This window comes from Chaetodon trifascialis, chromosome 4, assembly GCF_039877785.1.
Source record: "Chaetodon trifascialis isolate fChaTrf1 chromosome 4, fChaTrf1.hap1, whole genome shotgun sequence".
Lineage (NCBI taxonomy): Eukaryota > Metazoa > Chordata > Actinopteri > Chaetodontiformes > Chaetodontidae > Chaetodon > Chaetodon trifascialis.
In genome coordinates this window covers 28,433,450-28,458,918 of record NC_092059.1, presented here as the reverse complement: position 1 = coordinate 28,458,918, position 25,469 = coordinate 28,433,450, and the positions used below count along the sequence as shown (strand labels likewise).

The window sequence follows — 25,469 nt, the reverse complement described above, 5'->3', positions numbered from 1 at the left end:
AGGAGAAACATAAGGAGGGAAAAGCCACATGATTATGTGGTGTGAATCAAACACACAGCCTCTCACATACTGACCTACCCACCCACCCACTACACACACACAAGCAGAAACAGCCTGTCCCCAGTTGGGAGTGTGTTTTGGTGGAGAGCCGGGGGAAGCTGTCGTCCCAGATTAAGGAAAAACCTTGATGAGCCTTTAGTTCTGAACTCTGACCCACCAAACCCCCCTCAACCCACCAAAACTGCATGTGTTATGTGAAAATATTATTAAGCTTCTTGTAACAGTCTCAGTATGACATGGCAATTCCTCAGACACGTGGCCCACGTCCAAGCAATAACATGGTGAAGTTCTAATGTTCATGCAAAGTTAAGATTCTGGAGAAGTTAGGATTTATCAGAAGCCGCCCACAGGAGAACTAAAGGTAAATGGAGGGTTGAAGCGAATGACAGATAAGTTGTTTTGGCATATATGTTGGCCACTAAGTAACAGTAGATGCGGTCAAGAATTGCCAAAGATACGGTATGTTGGAAATCATTTGGCGAGCACCGTCTCCATGACATAGTTTGACCACCAGAGAGCACTGCGGAGCTTAGCTTGCAAAATACTCCTCAGTACATTTGGCTATTTAGATCACAAATATTTGCTATCAGATGTTAAAACAACGAATAGCAGCTGATCTACCATTATCAGAACAGGCCTTAAAAAAATGAGTATCATTTTGATCAAAGTTTATCGTGGCTTCAAGGGCTAGACAATAAAGCAACAAAATGCATGATATATTTCATTTAACAATGTTTCAACATACATACCTTCACACTGCATCTACTTGTGGATATGTTGTGTGTACTTGTGTACTTGTACTTGTACTTGTGTGTTTTGTCAACTACTGTTTCCATGGTCAAGAATGAATAGTGTCTCAGTGCGTTGTGACGTGAAGGCAGGACAATGACTAGGATGATGGCAGCAGAGCCCTAATAGACCGTGACAGGCCCTACTGATTATATTACCCCACTTTTAGACAGAAACACACTTGCTTCCACACAGCAGCACATCGTAAGTAACACACACACACACACACACACACACACACACACACACACACACACACACACACACACACACACACACACACACACACAGAGCTCTCTTGGGTTTACAAAAGAGCACACAATGCCTACACATACATGGGTAAACTGTATTATGGAGCTGGAGGCCAGCATGCACTGACGGACAGAGCGGCTGTCAGTCACAGCACAGAAACAGAACTGTCTGACTCGTAACACATCTAGACCTGAATTAACACGTCAGAGAGGACTGATGGAGTTTGTCTCCTTCTGTTCCCCTCTCTGCCTCTAACACCCTAACACCCACCACTTAACGTCATACCACTAACTGATCATGATGTTGAGGTGAGTTCACCACTGTAGCCACCGTCATCATGGGCAGGTGAAGACTGATCTTAAGCAATACCAACACCAAACACAAGCCATTTTTACCTTAAAGGATCATACTTCATACAGCTTTATATATCAGGGCTGTAACTAAAAACTATTACTCACTCATCTGCTGCTCATGTTTTTCAAATTAATTTACAGATATATGCAATAGAGAAAAGCAGACAACTATCATATTTAAGGAGCTGGAACCAAAGTGTTTGGCATTTTTGTTTGAAAAATGATTACCTGCTGATCACCTGCTGTCAAGAAAATTCAAAATAAATAAAAAAATAAAACAAAACACATACATAAGATGGCAGGCACATTGGGATTGGGGGCAAAATAAAAAAACTGACATATACCTACACGGTTCACTATAAATCTTTTCTGGCAGAAGGAAAAATGAGTCTGCACTAAATATGATGAAATTCTGTGAGGCTTACAGTCAGAGCAGCTATTGTCTTGAGGGAGAATTACTCTGAGTAACTACCACTTGTTTTGTTAGCTACAGCTGATTACATATATCTGTATGTGCCTAAGATCTTCCTCTAGCAAGAAACTGCTGCTGGGCATCACCTGAAATTTCAGGTGTCGAGATGCAATGTAGCAGAACTGTACAACAGTGGGTTGTGACGGGGAGTGTTGGCAGAGGCAGTGAAGCATTGAGGAGTGTGTGTTTCCTCACTGCCATCGCATTCTACACAGGTTGGTTTTACAAGGAACAGCTGTGACGTTCCTCAAAAATGGAAAACAAATACAGCATCAACAAGGCAGCAAAACACATCAGTACTTTGCCACTTCAGTGTTCATGCTTACTGGGAATTCATTGGCTGGCAGGTGCCCATCAAGAACAGCAAACAAAGAGTTTCCAGTTTAGCTCTTGTAGTAAATCAGTGCACCAGCTACATTAAACTGTGGACAACTGTAGAAACAATGGAGGTGATCTGTTCCACATTATCTCTCGCTTGTGAGTCTTCAGAGTCTTCAGCTCCATCTCACAGTGTGCAGTGAATAATTTTATTTTGGTCATGTTATAAACTCATTTCCAAACTCAAGAATGAACTTTGTTTCTTCTTTGGTTTTCTTCGTTAAGCAGCCACTGTTTAAATATGATCCTGCAGTCTGAGGAGTCCTGGAAAACATCACTGCTTTATGTCACAGTGCTGAAGGGTGACTGCAGAAACATTAAGGTCTGTGAAAGCGACACTCTTTTCAAAGTGCAGAGTTAAAGCTCTTAATCACTGCATTCTCTAAGGGTTTCTTTGTGAAAACAAAATTATGATTTTGGGCATAAACTCATCAGCTTATCACCATTAACTTAGTTGTGATTTGGGCACATTACAAAAACCTCCTGTATTTCTGCTTGTATAAACAGACTGATCTCATTCTCTCTCAATAAGACAGGATAGACTTGGTTTCTGAGCATGATTTTGCTCTCATTACACTGCTCCAGACTGCATGATCTCCTGTTTGCCTCTGTCCCTTATACCAACTTCACTCTGCAATGATGCAAGTGCATTTTAAGATGAACAAGTTGGTACACAGGAAGAGTTTTTATCAGGGAATATATTTGAGATCTTTTATGTATGTGACTGGCTATCTCTGTAGGAGGTGAAGAATAAAAGGCTCAGAGGGAAACCACAGTACTCAAAGTTAGTCCTCTGATGGATGGACTCATGGTGGGTATCATCCCTTAATGTGCACAACTGGGTTTCTCATCTATCATCCAGGGGAGCTTCAGTCGCCTGAAATGTTTGGTGCTGAGAGATAACAGAAGAAACATGCAGTCCTCTGCAGTGTTTCAACAAATGCAGAATGAAAAAGAAGAAAAAGGAAGTTTGGGCTGCACAATGATACAAATCCTGGGGCAATATAAATGTAAATGTCAACAATGGTTGTTCTCTCTCTCTCTAACATGTCCAGTGTATTAGACCATTGTTGCAATGTTGCATGACCATAAGCATAACCGTTCATTGTGATACTGGATTTTTAAATGATCAGTGTGGTAAAGTAGTGGTGGTGCTACATTACAAGCTTACACCAAAGTGATGGACTGGACAACACCACCATCCCAAGACCCACAGTGTTTCTACACTACAACCCTGATTCCAAAAAAGTTCTGATGCTGTGTAAAACATAAGTAAAAATGCATTTGCAAACAAAAAACTTAACCAAGAACAGTTTTACACAGTGTTTCTGAGCCCAGGTAATAATATTCTTTATCCAATCCTGCGTTTACAAAGTGGTGAACCTCACTCCATCCTCGCTTATGAACAATTGAGCCTTTCCAGGATGCCTTTCACATCCAATCATGATGCTATCACCTGTTACCAATGAACCTCTTTACCTGTGGAATGTTCCAAACAGGTTTTTTGGAGCATTTCACATCTTTCCCAGTCTGCTCCTGTCCCAATTTGTTTGAAACATGTTGCTGCAACAAATTCAGAATCAGCAGATATTTAAAAAAATCAATGAAGCTGATGAGGTCAAACATTAAATATATTGTCTTTGTATTGTTTTCAGTTGAGTAGATGTCAAAAAGCAAATCTGCAAATTCTCACTTCTTTTTTATTTATGTTGTATACAGTACAAATTAATGTATTATATATTAATATTAATATGCAGTGGGGAAAATAAGTATTTGATACACTGCCGAGTTTTCCCACTTACAAAGAATGGAGAGGTCTGTAATTTTCATCGTAGGTACACTTCAACTGTGAGAGACGGAATCTAAAAAAAAAAAAATTCAGAAAATCACAGCATGATTTTTAAATAATTAATTTGCATTTTATTGCATAAAATAAGTATTTGATACAATAGAAAACTAGAACTTAATATTTGGCATAGAAACCTTTGTTTACAATTACAGAGATCAAACGTTTCCTGTAGTTCTTGACCAGGTTTGCAGACACTGCAGCAGGGATTTTGGCCCACTCCTCCAGACAGATCTGCTCTAGATCTTTCAGGTTTTGGGGCTGTCGCTGGGCAACATGGAGTTTCAGCTCCCTCTCCCTCTTTTCTATTGGGTTCAGGTCTGGAGACTGGCTTGGCCACTCCAGGACTGTTCTGTTCTTGGTTGCTTCTTACGGAACCACTCCTTAGTTGCCCTGGCTGTGTGTTTCGGGTCATTATCATGCTGGAAGACCCAGCCACGGCCCATCTTCAATGCTCTTACTGAGGGAAGGGGGGTGTTGCCCAAAATCTCATCTCAACATGGCCCCATCCATCCTCTCCTCAGTACGGTGCCGTCCTCCTGTCCCCTTTTCAGAAAAGCACTGCCAAAGCATGATGTTTCCACCCCCATGCTTCACAGTTGGGATGGTGTTCTTGAGATTATACTCACTGTTCTTCTTCCTCCAAACACGGTGAGTAGAGTTTATTCCAGAAAGCTGGATCATCCAGATGGTCACTGGCAAACTTCAGACGGGCCTGGATATGTGCTGGCTTGAGCAGGGGGACCTTGCACCCGCTGCAGGATTTTAATCCAAGACGATGTACTGTGCACTAATGGTAACCTTGGAAACAGTGGTCCCAGCTCTCTTCAGGTCATTGACCAGGTCCTCCTGTGTAGTTCTTTGCTGATCCCTCACCTTTCTCAAGATCATTGATACTCCACGAGGCGAGATCTTGCATGGAGCCCCAGTCCAAGGGAGATTGACAGTCATCTTGAGTTTCTTCCATTTTCTAATAATTGCGCCAACAGTTGTTGCCTTCTCACTAAGCTGCTCGCCTATTGTCCTGTAGCCCATCCCAGCCTTGTGCAGGTCTACAATTTTGTCCCTGGTGGCCTTAGACAGCTCTTTGGTCTTGCCCATGGTGGAGAGATTGGAGTCTGATTGATTGAGTGTGTGGACAGGTGTCTTTTATACAGGTAACAAGTTCAAACAGGTGCAATTAATACAGGTAACGAGTGGAGGATAGGAGGACTTCTTAAAGATGAACTAACAGGTCTGTGAGAACCAGAATTCTTGCTGGTTGGTAGTTGATCAAATACTTATTTCATGCAATAAAATACAAATTCATTATTCAAAAATCATACAATGTGTTTTTCTGAAATTTTTTTAGATTCTGTCTCTCACAGTTGAAGTGTACCTACAATGAAAATTACAGACCTCTCCGCTCTTTGTAAGTGGGCAAACTTGCAAAATTGGCAGTGTATCAAATACTTGTTTTCCCCACTGTATTCATATTAATAAAACACTGTATCAGTTCAGAAAACACACCAGTCAGGCCATTAGTCAATAAAGTTACATTATAATCATATAATTCCATTCAACATGAGTTTAAGCTGTAGAAAAGTAAATCTATTGTACAAATATAAAACATCAAATAGCAGATGAACAGCATTTTCCCTTCATACTAACACAACCCTGAGCTCCACCACCCATACGTGCACGCGCTGTGCACATATGCTCACTCACACACACACACATTCATTAGTCAGATGTGAGGTCAGGCATGTAGCCATCATTCATTTAACAGAAAATGGCTGAGAGACAGAGATGGAGGGGGAGATGGGAGGGAGGCAGAGAAAGACAAATGGGAGGACAGGATTTAGTGGAACATGAACAACCACAACTGGAAGAGCACCCGTGGGAGTACACACATGCGTGTGCGCGCGCGCGCGCGCGCGCGCGCACACACACACACACACACACACACACACACACACACACACACACACACACACACACACACACACACACACACACACACACACACACACACACACACACACACACACACACACACACACACACACACACACATTCCAGCCATATCTGTGGAGCTGAGAGTGGCACTGCCTGGGTTTTGTCAATTCAATAAGCAGACGTTATAATGAGAACCAGACCCAGAATCTTTCCCCATACACACACACATACAGTACATAAACACACACAAAGCAAGTTGTGGAGAAAGTGGGTCTCTTTCTGTCTACACTCTGTGGTCAGTCTGTGGTCCATAGCTGTCTCTAGCTGGCTTTGGAGTATTTTTATGTACGTTATGATGAATAGAATTAGAAAAGCAGACCGGGAAAAAAGGATCTGGTTTCCTCAATATCAGCAATAAATGTTTAGAGGAAGAAGAGGGAAAATGCATTTATCACTGAAGAGATCTGTTAATGCAGGCCATTTGTCAAGCAGACTATGACACTGCCATGGTTAACTCTCATGGGAAAAAGTAAGAGCAGCTATGGACTGAAATGTGGCTGTAAAATATATGACCTGCAGAAACATCACATGTGCAAGACTCACTGTCTCCACTGTGGTTTACAAATAACTGGTGGCATGTAAGATCACCAGTGTCATTTCTTTGTTTTTTATGATGGAGGTATTTGTTATGGCCCATACTGACTTACATTAAAGCTGATTTCTTTGATATTTTCTTTTACATTTGCTCATTTACATTCAGCAGAAACAAAGCAACATTAAAATTCATTGTTGTTCTGCAAATCCAATATTCTTTCTCCTTTTAGCTCTGCTTTGGTCTACACCAGAGAAATATCTTTAAATTATAGTTAGAACTTTTGTTCTTGCAGTCTGTGTTCATTTGACCAGCCAGTGTACCACTTGTACAAATGTTACCTAGTAGTAGTAACGAGTTGGTAATGTGTGTACAAACACGAGCCTCAAGTTGAGTGCAGAATTTCAACTTAAAATGCCTTCAGCTCTAACCTCACTTTGCATTGTCTTGTCTAAATTTACATCCTCTCCAGTTTTTGCATTGGATTTGTCCTAAACTTCCCTCATTCAGTCTGAACACACCTTTCCATCACCAGTTGAGCTTTCACAGCTTTTTAAGGCGCATGCTAGGACTAAAAGGCAGAATTAGGCAAAATGATATTCAACAGAGTTTGCGTGCCTCACAGCAAGAAGGTCACCGGTTCGATCCCCGGGTCAGGCGGGCCTTTCTGTGTGAAGTTTGCATGTTCTTCCCGTGCATGCGTGGGTTCTCTCCGGGTACTCCGGCTTCCTCCCACAGACCAGAAACATGCTCATTAGGTTAATTGGTGACTCTAAAATTGTCCTTAGGTGTGAATGGTTGTTTGTCTGTATGTTGCCCTGCAATTGACTGGCGACCGGTTCAGGGTGTACCCCGCCTCTCGCCCGTTGACAGCTGGGATAGGCTCCAGCCTCCCCGCAACCCCAGAAAGGGATAGCCGGGTATAGAAAATGGATGGATGGATATTCAACAGGGTTTTCCTCTTCAAGCAGGCAGAAGTAATGTGGTTTATGAAAAAGGTTAATTTAGATATATCCACTCTGGTCTCTTGTTGCAAACTTCATCATCATTAATTTGACTGTGTTATACTGATGTTTAAAAAATTATACACAGAACAAGAACTTTCAAATTAGCTTGATTGCACTGAAGCAGTACTAATGCTCCACTACAGACACACACACATACACACGTACACAAACACACACACACACACACACACACACACACACACACACACACACACACACACACACACACACACACACACACACACACGTATGCACTTCCCTCACTAACCTTGACTGACCTCTCATTCACTCCTCACATTGTGGTTTTTAACAGCCAGGTTCAGCAGGGAGACATTTCGCTCGTTTACACCTGGACTCTTACAGCTCACCACGCTTTGGCAGTAGTTATTGTGTACTCTTAAATGTTCATATTTTAGCTGTGATATCAACCTCTCGCTGCCAACACATGCAAAGGAATTAAGAAACAGTGAAGAGCATAAACCAACACAAAAATTGCTTGTGTTTCAGATTGGGATGTCAGTAATTCCTGGCTGCTAGGCTGTAATTACAACCACTGCATTCCGGTGGTCCAGCTCAGACACCACAGAGAAGACACAATCACTTAGGAGATCATTCTAGTCCCCAAGAAAAATACTCGTCCTCATTTACAAGCTTTGATTATGATGTTTGATAACATTTAGATTTCTGTTATTTCATTTTAAATGAGAACAGCTATGCAATGTTATCTTGCGGTTTCAATTTTGTATGATTAGCTAATTATAACAGGAGTTCTGGAACCTGTTATCTCCATTCATATACAACAAATCAGGCTTGTGAAACATATGTTTATTTTTAATTACATTGTGGATTATACATTCTATTAACATAAAAGAATGGTGTGATGGATCTCAGCAGTGAGCTGAGATGCACATACAGTCACATTTAAAGGATCCCTTAGGGGGTTTAGACCTCCAGTAGCGCATTGCTTTTTTATGAGTGAGTCCCACTTTTGTTCATGAAGGACACACACATACAGGTGACACTACACGCATTCCTGACAATGGCTTCACATTATTCTGATGATCGACAGGTGGTGGTAATGCACAAGTTATGCAAGTTATGCAACACAGGTAAACACAGACAGTGGAGTCTGCTTGCTGGTAAATGTGGTGTAAACAATGCAGGATTGAAAATATTCAGAAAATTGCTGATTCACCAATTGTTAGACTTGAAAGATACACTTCTGCTGAAACCAGCTGTAACCTTTCAGTCTAGCTAGCATCAACTATGCACATGTCTTTATACCAACCAATTGTAACGTATCGCACTGATGCAGTGCAGAACTGTACATTGTCATGGGGAACTGACAGTGTGCCAGTTCCAATCTTTTATGAGAGCAACAAGCAACAGGAAAGGCCTTTAAGCCTGAGACCAGTTTGAGATAACAGAAAGGACATGTTGACAGCTTGAGACCAAGACCAGACTCATGTCCCACAGCAGGTTTATATTGAAAAAATCTGCAAACTGTTCAGTGTCAAGCCAAAATGTGTATAGATACATGTACAACATATTGTAATAATATCTGCTACTGGTGCCTAAATGCATGATCAAACTTTCCATGGTTATGTTAAGGCAACTCAAAGCAGTAAGATGAGACATCATACCCATGCTTTTATTGAAAAAGTCAACATTTAATCTTTGCCCATTTTTTTTTTTGCCCAACTCATGCTTTGTAAGCCCAACAAAGTGGACAGTGTGCCACAATGTTGGTTTTACATGTTGACCGTGGTTTCTAATTGGAAACATTCAAAGTCTGAACTGATTATTTTGTGAAATCTGTGAAGAGCAACATTACTTGAAGAAAATATGATGAGTCCATGACCTTATGTTTGGGTCACTCCCTGGGTACACTACTATCCTTTGGTTTTTTAATCATCGTCCTCCACACTCAAACCAAGTGTGGACATGAAGTTGCTGTTCTTGATGTTTATGGTTCATATATTACTGGTCACTGATGATGATGAAGATGGGAGAGGACAGATTAGTTTTAGCCAGTGAGGACATGTCACATGGCTGTGACAGAATGCACCCTCTTCCTTCCTCGCTGACCACTGGCACTGAAATAAATGGCAGCTGCTCCTGATTGGTGCTGAGAGAAGCCTCCCACCTCCCTGAGAGCAGTCCCCTTTATCACGATCACTAATTTAACTGACTCTCTGATGGAGAGGCATTTCCAATGAGACCAACAGTAGAATAAGCTTTCTTCCAGGATCACTTGATATAGAAAAGAATGCAAAACTTTAAGTTAAGGGTTGGTTAAAACTTCAATTGACTGTACTGATTGCTTTGAAATACACTGAACATCCATAGAAACACAGTGAATGTTCAAAATGTTTTAGACATTCAACCAAAAGCTCTCATTCTACCTCAGACTAACTAACTTTCTCTAACGCAGAAAAGCCCAATTCATACAACAATGCGTTATCTGCATAGAAAATCTCTTGTATGAACTGTGATCTGGTGGTGGTGCTCAAGGAAACGGTCATTAAAGTCGAATGGGTTATCATTGGGAGCATGGATGTGCTCTGCAAAATGAACTGCCTATTATCTTTTGAACAAACTTGACACTGTCGTATGTATGACAATCACAAAAAACACTAGAACTGGGAACCAATTCTGTAGACCAGGAAAATCTAGATCAGTTTCAAAATCTAGCAGACATTAATTCACTGTATTAGCCAAAAACAGATATTCCATTTTGAAAGTGTTGGACAGAAGAAAAGACATCTACCCAGCATTCCGTAAATTAAAACGAATAATTTATACCTTGGAGTGGTATGAATGGAATAATGCCTACAACGAAATTGAAGTAACAAACACTACATAACATTCAGAAGTGAAAACACATAAGAGCAATGAACATCCCATTGCTAAGATGTTAACAAGCCCCTAAGAGACAAAACAAGGGCAAAAGCAGGAATCAACTGAGAGGGAAAAAAGAAGACCAGTCCTTCAGGTAGAGAGAGAGGGAAAGGGGGAGAGAGCTCTCCTTCTATTTCCCTGCCGCCCTTCCTGTATTGGGCTGTGAGGGGAGACAGTGATATATGAGGCAAGAATAAAGTAGGGCAATCCCCTGCATGACAAGAAAAGAGAAAGAAACAGGAAAAGAAAGGGAGAGATAGAACGAGAGGGGGGTTTAGAGGGAGGATGTGGGAAGATGAATGTGCTCAGTGTCTGCTGGCTCATGGGATGGGGGTCTCCATGGCTGTGTATGGCAGCACTGACCAACAGCCAGCTGTACGAGGCCCGTATCGCTGACTAACACTCACTGCCTTAATAGGAAGGATGGATGGGAAAATGGGAAGGTCAGAGCAGTCAGCCCTGCTGCACTCCACAGGAAGCACGGGATAGCCACTGACCTTAGCCTGACTATCACTCGCTCACACACACACACACACACACACACACACACACACACACACACACACACACACACAGAGAGAGAGAGAGAGAGAGAGAGAGAGAGAGAGAGAGAGAGAGAGAGAGAGAGAGAGCAAGTATGAATACTGTACTTGAGAAAACAGACACATACGTGTGTGTATATACACACATATAGAGAGCTAGATAAATAGTAAATGGACGGTGATGGTATCACATACACACACACACATAATCAAGCTAGTCTAACAAGAATAGTGAAGAAAATAAAGTGTCTTTATCATTCTTACACACTCGCTTGATGAGTACATCTTATTTACAACTCTAATATGCAGCTTAACAATGATGCTGCTGAAATAAAACCCAAGGGGGACTGCCTGGCATGTGATGTGTATTGTTTTTGGAAGTATGACTCATGGTATACAGTCTCTTTAAGTGTATGGTTCAACTTTTCTCCACATTATTAAAAAAGCAAAGAAAATCACAATAAATCATAATATCGAATTGACAGTACATACTGGATTTGTGCCTAGGTATTGTGAGAATATAGAAGCTGAGGATAAGTATATTGTCCCAGCCAGGCCCACCAACACCAAAACTACCACATCCATATATCTTCACAGACAGACACTAATTCTGAATACAAATACACAAGAGCACAGAGGGACTGTCCACTGACTAAAACACTGGTCTGAGAGCAGCTGGATCAACTTTCCATTCCCCTATTTATTTTTGTTTCCTTCCAACAGAAACAGAAACTTGACTCTGCCAGGACTGCTTTGAGGCAGTTTCCTGTAAGGGTTGACTAAAATGAATTTTTATTGGTTAGTTTTGTGCAGAGACAATGTTGGCTTCAATGCCAATCTTAAATAAATCAGTACAACCAGAACATATTCACATTAACAGAAGGGCTAGGTGTCACTCAAAAATACCAGCGATGATGCCTGAGTGTTGATACCGATAAAAAAAACCTTTGACTAATATCAGCATATTTCTATTTTTGCTTCAAAGGACTGTTGTGAATGTAAGCTTCTCCATTTCTAAACATCTGTACAAAAACTTGGCTCAACTAAATAAAATTGTCATATTTTTCTAACTTCATACTTTCTGTTCTGTTTTTAAACCAGGTGCTACAGACATGTCAGTGGTATCAAAAACATGAAGGTTCCATACCCAGTCCTAATTCCTTAATGTTATTTGTAATTACCCAAAGTCCCAAGCTGATCCCCAGAATCTGGATTGGGCCTGATCCAGAAAAGTTTTGATGGATCACAGTAGGCCACAGACATAACCTGACCTGTGCCGTTTGCAGTTGCTTGTTAAAAGACTGTGACAGATAAAAAGAGGATTTTAATTTTAGATTAACTCCTAGAAAACAATCCAAAAAGCCTGAAGACTATTCAAAACAATAGAATGGATCATATAATCTTCAATGCTATTTCCTGTTTCCTCCTAATGTCTGTCTATATCAGTCTGACTATGCTGGTCTTCACCTCTAACTGCCTTTCCTGCACAACCCATCCCCAAGACACGGTCTGTCTGTTGATAATTATGTCTCTCTCCCTCCATCCTCTCATTAATAATTCAGTTTTCCTCTGCTCCAATTAAATAATTAACAGCACCCAGAGCCATCAGATTGTAAACCAGCAAAGACACCCTGCACTGGTCCTCAGATGATCTTCAGATGGCCCAATGAGTGAACATCCTGCTACAAACAAAACAAAACCATCTAAATGTCTTCTCCAGTCTCACTGAGTTTGTGTAATTATGGCGAGAATAAAAAAACAATTTAATTTGAAAACATATCTTTTAAAGAATACAAGGAAGAAAAAGCTAGTTTTGTGAATTTTCTCAAATAATTGACCTCATGCTGTGACCGCTGCAGACTCATTTCAATAGCCCAGCATCTTTCCATCAAATTTGACCCAATATCAATGTTCCTGCTATATTTCAATACATGTAGCCACACACACAATGCTGTTAGCGTGTTCACAACCTTTTCTGTTGTAAGAATGTTCATTCTTATTAATATACTTAATATTAACGAACATAATCTAACTACAATTAGCCGACTATGCCCACACAATCTCCATCAGGAATCTACCCTTATGTTGCTGGCATTGGCATATGCTGTACGTTGATACTTTCTTCCATGCCGATGTGACAACTGAAGGTCTAACAGAACTATTGGAATAACTATAATAAGGTTGATGCCAGAAAAAAAGGCGAATTTGACAAACAGACTAACCAAACACTGAAGGGAGAATCAAAAGGCGTGCGAGACGACAGCTACTGTAAAAGGTAAATGGACCAATGCTAATGTGAGAAGTGGAAACACTCGAGAGCAGGAGGACTACAAAGTTGGTATCATGACAAAACCACAGTTACTGTCTTTATTATCTTAATATTTAAATACAATACTTCTTTACTTTATTAATTATCAAAGTAAAAAAGTGTCAACTCAACTATGTACATTAAGTGAGTATTGTGCCTCATTCCTTCTTTTACAGGGCATCTTATTATGTCTGGCTTCATATGGCTGCTCTGGTCAGCTTGTTGGAGAGGCAATGACAACAACTCACAAATGATGTACTGATTAGTATCTGTTCCACTGTATCAGTTTGTTTCCTAACCCCTTCACCCACACACACTGGCACACACATCATGAGCATCACCGCAGATGAACACACTACAACACCCTCTCCTCTTGTTTCTCAAGCCGTTCTGTCAGCGTAAGTCACTGTTGCCTTGTTACACTTCACAGAGCCCATACAAGCCCACTGAAGCCCGCAAACATGTGATCAAACACACACACATTCTCAGAGTTATTGTTGGGTTTTTGCCTAGTACTTCAATGTGGTTAGACAAAGCCTGTTTGGTTGGTCAGCTTTGTTTCATACTTTCCCTCAGAATAAAGTCATAACACAACAAAAACTTGTTCAGTTCCAGCAGAGGGAAGTCACTATCTGACCTGTATTTCTCCATGGGAAAAGCGACAGAAAAAGCCATTTCATATTCATGCAGTTTCACAAGTTCATGCTGGGAGCTGCCCTGTACAACCACAGGCTTCTCCTGTTAAACTGAGGAGCATCTCAGCAGTAGATGCAGAGACACAGGGATTCAAAATAGCAACCTTCCAGACAAAACCCTTGGTGATGTAGGGAGTCTAGTTAACACTATTCCACTCAAACACAACTTCAATTCACTGATATTAAAAGGCAGAACACTCATGCAAATTCAACGACATCAAAGGGTCTGAGCACTTCCTGTATGGAGAGAGTAAGCAGATGCAGCCACTGAAAAAGATTAATGTGTGGAGATATTGACTGCCAACACACATCTCTCCCATCACAGACACATGTCGACACAAGGCTGAAACATGCATGCGTTAGTGGGCTGATTGAGTGCCCTCTGCAGAACATCACCAAGACAGTTTTAGAAAGCTCATCTCTTCCTCAGTTGCTGTTAAATCAGTATAGGGAGGCTTCTTAAGACTGTGACATTATGACAAATAAAAAAGCCCCAAGGAGATTGAAATGTAAAAGTCTGCCTCAGAAGAAACGCAGAGGTATCCAAAGCAGCATCGTCGCCGATGAGAAAGACCCCTGCTACAACAGTACACTGAACAGAGCACACCCACCCTGGTCTCTACAAATGTACAGCTCTTATTGATCAGCCTGCTGCTAATACCCTGAGGCCCAGTCAATGAAACTGATCAGTCCAGCCTCTCTGACGCACACAGCAGAGAATCCTGCTGACTGAGCCTGGTGCACTGGGTAAATGACAGCAGGCCTCGTAACCCATATCTACATTGTCAATACAGTTTGACGATGTAGTGGTGTGGTGTCACGTTCCGCCACAACATGGATTTTGCAAGACCCTCATTCCCATGATAAGTGTTTTAGCACATTAAAAATAATGTGCTTTGCTGTGGCTGTAATGTAAAGGGGTCCACATACAGCATGGCATGACTTCAGACTGCTTTGAGAGCCAACACAAAGCAGGATTTTGTTTCTAACGTGAAGATCAGGGATGGACAGATCCAACTTCAACCTTCAAACCTGCAAGGTTTGCCATTTCTGTGTTGCTTCACTGTATATTTTGCCTGTTGAATTTGGCATTGGCATGTTGTACTGCAAGAAGAAGAAGAAGAAGAAGAATTCCTTTATTCCTCACATTACACACAACATGCATAGTTGAGGGGGGAAACTGCACACGCCATGCAATTGTGAAATTCTTTCCCGCATTTTGACCCATCCATGGTTAGTCCTTCCTCCACGGCAGACCAGGAGCGGTTGGCTGCCAGTCAACCGACGCCCAGGGACCCAACTCTCATTTGTCACCATTGGTCAGGTGGTGTTCTTCTTGCATGTATTTAGTGGGGGTATTTTTATGGAGGAAACCCCAGGTGAACACAGGGAGAACTCCACACAGAAAGGCCCTTATTTTTCCTCGAGCAGCAGGCACCAAAGGCATGGTGGAGAACACGCCCCCTGCGTCCATAGCGGGACTCAAACCGGGACCTTCTAGCTGTGAGGCGACAGTGTTACCACCATTCCACCGTGCCAGCTACACCGTGCCACCTAGTGTGCTAGAGGCATCTATTGTAAACCCACATGCTATTAATTGTTGGCATATATAATATTGAAGGCCAGCCACGAGCAAAATCTCCTCTGCTGCATCAGTATGTGTGTCTGTTGTATGTAAATGTACTTGATAGACATGCCCAGTGGTACACTGACTGGTACATATATCATATACTTTGACTTTCAGATCATATTGCCCACCTGTAAGATTATATAACTTTTTAAAACAAAAATAATGCATACTTTCATACAAACGCCATTCACAGGCCATAAAATATACCCACTCAGCTCAATGCAGACAGGTTTTGTATGACCAGTAGCATATAGTGACTAGCTTGCTGACTTGATGTCTCTTGAATACATTCAGAGCTTTCCAGAATTGCCAGTGGCCACTCAAACAGCTGCTTGGGTACATTCATGTTGACTTTATTAAAACTGTTTTGATTAACAAGCTGTGATTTTTGCATGGAGTAAATTTTACAACCACTGGCCTCCACTTCAAAACAATGCAAGCAATACAAGCTTGATGCCCATCTGTCTGTATCAGTCCCGCCCACACATGCTCTATATAAACGTGTGTGCTCAGCTGGAAGACTGCGTACTGAGTAGAGAGCGGAGAGTCATCTTCATGTTTGACAAATGTTAGCAAAATAATTGATAACAAAACATTTAATAACTGCGTTATTGCAGACAGGCCACTTTCTGATTGGGCTTTTTTGGAAAATGTCAGAAAATGTGTGTGTAGGCAATGTCCCAGTCTCATACTGTAATTTTACACATTAAAATGTCCTAGAACACCTCTGTATTTGTTGCCATTGACCAATTCCACAAATTGATGATAGATGCCCCAAATCGTGCTTTATAAAATATAATGAAACAGAACTTCCTGCTTTAAAACATATGATGAAGTTTATATATATTTTCTGATGCTGTGTGTAACAAAGTAAATATTCCATATTTCTTATTCACTACATGTATATAATCAAGTGGGCTCATTCAAATATGCAATAGGGCTGCAACTAACGACTATTTTAATAGTCGACTAGTCACCGACTATTGAAACGATTAGTCGACTAATCGGATAATTATTAATTTTTTCTTAAATTTAGCATGAAGTTGATTTAATTATGTGGCAAATGATAATAAACACAAGAAAGATGGGTACAATGAAAAATACATCTTTTATTGAACATGCTGCGGAAAAAAATTAAAATATGTTTGTCAGGCACGGTCTGGCATAACGCTCAAGCTCTCTTTTATAGCGAAAATATGCTTTTAAAATGTACAATGTATGTCATAAAAACCGTATTGGCTTGAATATTACTTGAATCTTACCGAGGCAGGTCAGACTCCGTTTCGTTCAACTGCCCGACGTGCTTTCTCTTTAAATGTTCGTGCATCACCAAGGTACTGCCACGATACGCAAGGTCTGCTTTGCAAACCTTGCAAGTAGTCTTTTCATTAGAATATGCCAGAGTCCATCAACCAGAGGCTTTTACAGCCAAACTTTTTCACCCCCAGAACCCCCCAGCTGGCTACTTTTCTCCACTTGTTGGCCACTCCATGTTCTTGTGTAAAACCCATTACAACTTGAATTTATAGTTTTAGGACAACCTGAAGGCCAGACCACAGTTCAGTCAGGTGACTTTACTTTGTTTCACATTCCTCTCCTAGCATTTATTAAACCCCTAAAAACTCATCTCTGTCTATCAAAATGACATCTTCCGAAGTTTTTCCTTGAAAAAATCTCTTCATATTTTAAAATGGCTTAGATGTAACTATACCTTTGCCTCATTTAGTATGCATAGAACTATGAATATGCAAATACTGCAAATACACAAACAGCGTCTTCTTGCAGAAAGGCCTGAAGGAAAGCTTCTTCCACATGCCATATGCACTTAAATTACCTAACCTTATCTCAAAACTGGCAGCTTATGAGAACGACCTTTATCATGACATATTTTCTTTGCGAATAACCTCAACAATTTCTGTCTGAATTATTGTCATGAATTTAGCCATCATGTAATGCAGCAGCTTAGCTATCTAACAAACTTTTGAAGAGTGTTAAGGGCATCTTTCATCTTTCATATAAAGTGTCCTGTCCTCACCAAGACCGGTAATACCACAAACTTGTTTGACCACCGTAGCCGCGCTCACTCTTTGGAGCGCAGCCGTATTCGCCAACATCCAACATCTGAAACCGCAGCACCACCGCACAAGCAGCTGACCACCATGCAGAGGTATCTGCTTCAGTGCTGTATGACAAATCATCTCATAGGCACAAAGACGTAACGGAGGCAGCGGCATATCATATAGCTAAAGACATGCTTCCGCTGAGCACTGTGGAGAAGCCAGGTTATAAACATCTCTTACACGTTTTTTTTTTTGTTTGTTTTGTTAACACACTTGCAATAGAAATATAACTGAATAGTTCATGTATGTTTAGAGTAAGAACAGTGACTAAAGTTGTTCATATGTCTAGGCTGGTTTTATAGTTCAATCAATCTTACTGTACTGTCTATCATGTTTGTTTACAGATGTCAAGTCTACCTCAGTTTCTGCTATGTTTACAAAACACTGCACATATTTGAAAACATTTTATTCACCAGAGGGTGAATCAGCTTGTGAACTTCCTGCACTAAACCTGCAGAAAAAAGTTCTCAGGTTTCTCTCTGTTTACATTTTTATACTTTTATTTACATTTATTATTTGAGTGTTTCCCATGGTTGTGTTGACATTTCCTTTCCTTTCTGCCTTGATAGCTAAGGCGATTATAATCAGAGGAAGGTTAAATTTAAAATAAAAATGTTTAAATTGAATGTATTTTTCTCCTGGTCCTTATTTTAAATAGGTCATAAAAAATATCAATAATTATCGATATCAACCGATATAAAACACTTATATCGTGATACAGTTTTCAGCCATATCGCCCAGCCCTAGTCCTGTCAGCCTTTGACATGAATCCTCATGTAACTCAGCAGGCTAATATTAACATTATTTGACATTCGTTATCTAGCACACAGCAGATTTGCTGGACACAGTCAATAAAGCAAAAAAAAAACCTGACTGAGCAACACATTGATTCACAGTCACTAGATGGAACAGTGTCAACCATGAATATACATTTCCAAAATCCATCTCTTTTTTGTGTTGAATTTTCAAAACAGTGCTCTGGAAAATGGCTACAGCTGACCTGAGTTCTCTCTGTCTCTCTGGTAACACATGGAGGCTGAACATTTCTCCCTAACCAACTTTGAAACCAATGAGACAGCATGTCTCTGCCATCTCTTCATTCCCAAAGAAGTAATGACAATGCATAAATTGATATCTAATCACTACATCTTTTCTTGTGGCTGGAGGAAGTAGACATTCCCCAAGAACAGTGTTCTACTGATGGGATAGAAACCTTAAAAATAGCTCTGAGACCAACATCTAACATCAAACCCATCCAAGAAAAGTGCCCAGAAACATTCACTGAAGCTTTTACAAAACAATCAAAAGCCGTTCAATTCTCCATTCAGTCATATTTCAGCACAACATTTAAGCTGCAGTAATCAGGATAAGACAGACTCACAACATTCCTCTCTACACTCAGTCATCACAAAGGTCAGTCCTCATGAAGCTCCATTATGGTTCAAATATCAGCAGGACTCTTAAACAACCCCCACCCAACAGCAGGGGATTATTACTGGAGCTGTCTCTGCTCCAAGTCTGTGTGTGTGTGTGTGTGTGCGTGCATGCGTGTGTGCGTGCATGAGTGTGTGCGTGCATGTGTGTGCATGCGCGCGCACTGACCGTTGAAGATGGCCTGGCCCTTTGCCAACTCTTGGTCCACTTCAATGATGTATTCCTTCTGAGTAAAGCCCCTTGTGCATGGCAACGACCCCTGCTTGCTCGACAACGAATGCTCGGCCTCTCCACCCAGAACAACAACCTGGCGAGGGAAAGAGCAGACAGATGAAAGGGAATAAAGAATATTCAGATATTTGCATGGGTCTTAGATTACATCTTGATGACCTCACAATCTATTGACTTGAATGTTTTTTTAATGACTTTTCTTCAAACTGAAGTTTGCCTCATTCTCCTGTGTGCCTTGAAAAGGTTTCATCAGCATCCATCACCCCATTTGAATCTTAAAAAATGTAAAGCCAAATGAAAAGTTTACAATTCTCCTTTTCCTGGGGCCTCTCACTGAAGCCATATGAACTGATTTGGTTCTCTGCCATTGTTATGGCTGAATATAAAGATGGGAAACAGAACAAGGACAGACACAATTAACCAGTGATTTAGTTTTCCACATTTTCTTCATGGGATTTGGTGTCCAAACTTGCAACAGTGAAACACAAGAAAAATGTTCAGTTCAGTACCAGTCCAAAGCAGGAGACCATTATTAATGAGTATGAGGGGCAGCAGACACTCGAGTCAATTAATTTTGATGATAATTAGCGTCTAGACTTTTGTCTCTCCTGTTGTTTGAGCCCCTGCCCGATATGAACACTCCCCCTCCCCCAACTCCTGTCCCACATATACACAAACACACATATTCTGCAGAGCAGCATGAAAGCATCTGTTGTAGTTTGTCAGTGTGTGTGTGTGTGTGTGTGTGTGTGTGTGTGTGTGTGTGTGTGTGTGTGTGTGTGTGTGTGTGTGTGTGTTTGTGTGTGTGTGTGTGTGTGTGTGTGTGTGTTAGTGTTAGTGTATGGGGGTGTTCTGTGATTCAAGTAATGAAGCCAAGAGGGGTGCTGCGATTTGCTTCCACTTAACCCAAAAACTTTGAACCCTCACGTCCTCCCTGCCCATCCTGACATGTCTGGAACAGGTGGGGGAGGGGGGATTTAGCAGGGCTGGCTTTCATCTCTCCCCCTATTAGCATAAGGAGGAAGGAAGTAAACAAATAGCTTGAGTCCTAAGAAATACATTCTAATTTCTGCCACATTCCCTTTTATTTTTTTCTCCCAAACTTCATCTTGTCCATTAATTTGTTTCTGAATTCTGTGTTTAGCGCTTTAAACACATTTCATCAGAAAGTGTGTTTAATAATGTGGTGGATAACAATTTCAGCAAGGCAACAAGAAAGTACTCAAAACTTCATGAATATCAGAGAATCTGATGTAACACAAGGCTATCTTTTATCAAAGGGGTCTTCTGCAGGACAGCCTCCACATGCAGATCGAACACATCGGGTTAAAGTTATTCCTTGTTTATTTCAGTGGTGACATTTAGAGGGCAGGCAAAAATCCAATCACAGTCATTAGATAATATAAAATATGATTTTAAAAGATAAGCGTAAAAGTTCACTGTTGAGCTAATAGTAGTTGAAAACAATCTCAACAAAAGGGCCAATTAGTTGTTCCTAAGTTCTAATTAAAAACATTAAACAGTGATAATGACAATAGTTCCTTGTGCAGCCAAAGTCAATTAGTCAACTGACAGAGAAGGAAGTGATAGGCAACGGAACACTTTTTTATACAGTGTGAGATAAAAATGCTTAAAATAAACTAAACTGAATATTAATTATAGAGACTTTTCTGATTAAGGCATTGATGTCACATCACACACTGTGGGATCAAGCACACAGTCATTTCATCCACAGTGGGTATGTGACAAGGCTGATCTGCATCACCTTTCCTCCTTGCATTATTTGGAGGTATACAGAACGTACTGATGCTTTAACCAGGATGTGGAGGAGAAACTTTCCTTAAATGGCTTCATTTTTTGATGCACATTGAATGCTGATCAGAGGTCAAATTAGAATATTTCAGCCAATTAACACAATTGAAATCCCAATTATCACTTTCATTTCTTAAAATAAAACACATGCATTAATTCATATGATTGTCAAAAGCCAGTAAATTACTTTTGAAATTATATTTATTTATTTATACGTTAGCCACAAACCATCTTTGTCAGACATCTGTCAGCTCTGGTTGGTTAATATGACACATTTTCCAGTGAGAGACAGCAGCCACAGCAGTGATAACGCTCACACAGACCGCACACAGTTAGCTCTACAGGTAGTAAGAACTGACCTGTGTGTGTCCAAAACCATGGACAGACAGCACAGCTTGAAAGCATGTTGGCCTATATCAAATTCCTGCAGTTCCTGTTTGTAACATCAGCATTCGAAAACCCTGTTTTCTGTCAGAATATACCAAACACTAGACATATCTACACCACATGTATCACATTATTGCAACACTTCATATTACACAACTGCAGTGTACTGGCAGCTTCACTCATAGGAAACTGTGCCGGTTCAGGGTTTAATCAGTATTATTGATCAGCAACACAGGATGGTGAAGAGACGTGTTTGATTTTTGCCTCAAAAATTCTACGCGCAATAATGCAACACATTTTTCATCCAAAACCATCCGCTAGCACAGGTTTCATCAAGTCCCACACTTCAAACCGATCAGCATCTGACAAATGCTCACACCATGAATTTTACAGCCTTAAACATGTGTAACAGTGTGAGTACTTTCCATCATGTGAACTCCAGAGCTCCGACTTCTAGAATTACTAGCTAATTCTGCACTCAGAGTTAAGTGGGTGGGTTCACTCTTGAAAAAACAAACACAAACACAAGTCCTGATGTTCACCCTGTCAGAGGCTCTCATTCATCGTGATGTGTTTTCTACTTTTCTGCATGTTCACGCATCTCACTGATGACATGCATCTGTTATGTAAAATGTAATCACACTCCTTTGCCTTAACCATATGTATACTGTAATATTTACTGCAAGAGACACCTTTTTTTAAGTAAAATAATTTATCGAGCAAGTCCAGCAGAGTGGCTAATGGAATTAAACAATACTGATAAGCATGTTATCCATGATGCAGACAGAAGGTTAAACAAATATAGGAATCTGTTCCAGCAACATTTCCAACACCTCATCTCATCTATGGGTTTGTATGTCCTCTCTCTTCCAGCATATATACAATATGGAAGTAGTTTAGTATAAGTAGTAGCTTCCCTTTCAGTGAAATGGATAAACGGCACTTCAAGCTTTACTTGGAGCAACATAAACCTGAATCAGTATCACCATGAAGTACAGGATTCACAAATGATGCAACTGTGCATCAACTACCCCCATTTGGAAAAGGTCAGCGGTGGGTCATGGTCTGATGGGGGATAGGATTTAGAGTCACTTTACACTTTGTAACACAGCAGGTAAAATCAAACCTTAGTCAACTTCCAATATTGATTTCTTCCTCTTGATTTAACTACAGGCGCTGGGGAACAAAGGGATTATCATCTCTACAAACTTAAACAATGTTGTGTCCATTGCTGTTTACTGCTTTATCTCCAAGCCTGTAAACCATCCCATGGCTCTGTGGAACTCAATCGATAACCATATCACCACAGTTCATATTCATGCAGCCATGTACATGCAGCATACAATATAGGTGCTGTCAGGTATAAATAGAAAACATGATCAAAGCCTTTATATCATGCTCAAAATTGTAGCTAAAATTAAACAAAAGCAAATATATGAGAGTCCATTGTAGGGTTTAAGGTAAGCCCTGGACAGTGCTGACCCTGCTGTTTTGGGGCTGAGGCTTTGGTGATGCTTTTATTTTAGGACATGAGGACTAGTGTCCTCTCTATTGATTTGTCCTCATGGTGTGGATCTCTTTTTGTGCCATTATGACATCCTGCTTTAGGTGAATCTCCAAGCTCGGTCCAACCAAAGCTCACATATGAAAATATACAGTCACAGCAGTGTGCAAAAGGTGCTGTTAGTTGTGTTTGCTGGTTTACACCAACAACACACCTTTAACACTGCTGCTCACCACTTTCCACAGGAGGCTATAGTTAGGAAGAGGTTTTGTTGTTGTTGTTGTTGTTGTTGTTGTTGCTGTTGTTGTTTGCAAGATTAAAGGCCGAACATTGACAGGACAACAAAATAATGACTTCAGACAATTAACAAAAGTTATTCGGAGAATGGCTTTCTTTAATTTTGCTACCTACATAGGCTACATGTTAATGGAATCACAGGTTTTTCAGTGTTTGTGTACAGCTGAAACAAATGGTAGCCTACATGAAGAAACAAGGTCAGCAGTAATACAAGGTTCATGTCATTTATAGTTGGCATGGTCCTTTAAAAGTTGTAATTTTGCCTGTGGCAAAGGGCTGAACAGCAAGAGGCCCAAACAACATCATGTATGGACTGCGAGCCTCTCATGAACAGAACCTCGCCAAACTCCATTCAGAAACGTGCCAATTGTTTAGCTTAATGTCAAACAGGGTAAGATGATTCGAGACGTTCTGAAAATACAATTGTGGTCAGTCACTTTAACAAAAGCCTGACATTCGCACGGGCGGCAGAAATAAACTATATCTGAACGTGAGCCTGGAGGAGCAAAATGATGGGTGAGCTTCGAAAGGCAGGTTTGTTTGGGGGGTGTCGAAATGTGCGCATTTAACGTAGAACTGTTGCAGGGCAGTGAGTGAGAAGGCTCAACAATCCCTACTGAAATGCAGCTTACACTGTCTACTAAACAGAATACCAAATAGAAGAAAGACACGACTCATACGACGTCTTGACCCTGGCTCCAACACGGTGTCCGATTACAACAGGACACATAAAACTGCCATCTTTTGAATGAAGATCAGCGGATGCTCACCGCAGGAAAACCCACACGGATCGGGGGCTCGATTCCTTCAGGCTTAACTAGATTACAGCCCAACAAAAGTCAGGCATCCGATGTTGGCAGAAAGCAACATGGATTGTGTCATAGCTGCGATGCTGAAACAGGCGACAGCAGCAGCCTGCCATACGAGGATGGATGGATGCTTCAGAGCAAACCTCGGAACGCTTTTTCTCTTCAGTTCAGACGCGTTTGATGTGAAACATGTTTTATCTCAGAGAGGAACCGTCAGGGTACGGCTGCGTTGCTCCTGTTTGATAAATTACTCTGTGCAGGACCCGGAATAGGTCTGGGATCATCAGCATTTTACTGCTTGTGTCGGCCCTTACTTTGTCGAGGATGGCGGAGAATTCAGAGTAAATACAGAAAATAAAGCAAGCAAAAGCAGATGAGGACTGAACTAAATTGTCCCCCCTTCCATCCAACGGTCTTCTCTAAGCGGGCATCAATCTGTTTGTTCTGATGTGGATCTACAGCAGCTCGAGCCAATCGGAGCTGGCGCGATAGAAAATTTAAAAGATTTTTACCTGCAGAGTCGCCATCAGCATCCAAATCCCCCCAAAATGCATTTTGTTGTGTAATAATTCCTCCCCCCAGAACCGTAAGAGTCCGTCGCGCAGCGCTGGACGTCAGATTTTTAATTCCCGGTAAACCCCGGCGGCATGAAGAAGCCTTCCTCCCTCCACCTGTCCTCCTCTGTCTCTGTGTGCACGGCTCAGCGGTGCTCCAGCCTTCCTGCGCCTGACTCAACGCCCCTCCACCAACCCCCCACCCCCGTCCTCACTGCCGCCCTCTAGTGGACACCAGGAGTAATGAGCCCGGCTACACAGATTCAAAGATAATGCTTCCATTCAGTTTATGGATGAACATTCAGGTTTATTGAGCCAGGAAGATATCAAAAAATGATAAAGCTCTCAGAAAGGAACACACCAGCTAGTTTGTTGGACATGAATTAACTGGTCAGTATTGCACATAGTAGCAGAAAATTTGTCTGCCATACAAAACAGAAAAAATATGGACAGAAAGTGACACAAACAATAAGGTTAAGGATGAATAATATGGATGGATCCACACACAAGCGCCTTGCTTGATAGCTGAAGGCTCTGGCTGCCATTGTACATTTGGAG

The 25,469-nt window shown here is 41.1% G+C and overlaps 1 protein-coding gene across 1 annotated transcript in view; it reads right to left on the bottom strand.

Annotated features, from left to right (window-relative positions):
* The window catches only part of LOC139329939 (cadherin-2-like), a 106,648-nt gene extending 81,530 nt beyond the window's left edge, over positions 1 to 25,118 (bottom strand). Inside the window, exons 1-2 of the mRNA XM_070960601.1 lie at positions 24,870 to 25,118; positions 19,486 to 19,624 (exon numbers count right to left, since the gene is read on the bottom strand). Of these exons, the coding sequence (XP_070816702.1) occupies positions 19,486 to 19,624; positions 24,870 to 24,911 (181 nt within the window). The 5' untranslated portion in view covers positions 24,912 to 25,118. The remainder of the gene's footprint in view (positions 1 to 19,485; positions 19,625 to 24,869) is intronic.
* Between the last annotated feature and the right edge of the window lie 351 nt (positions 25,119 to 25,469).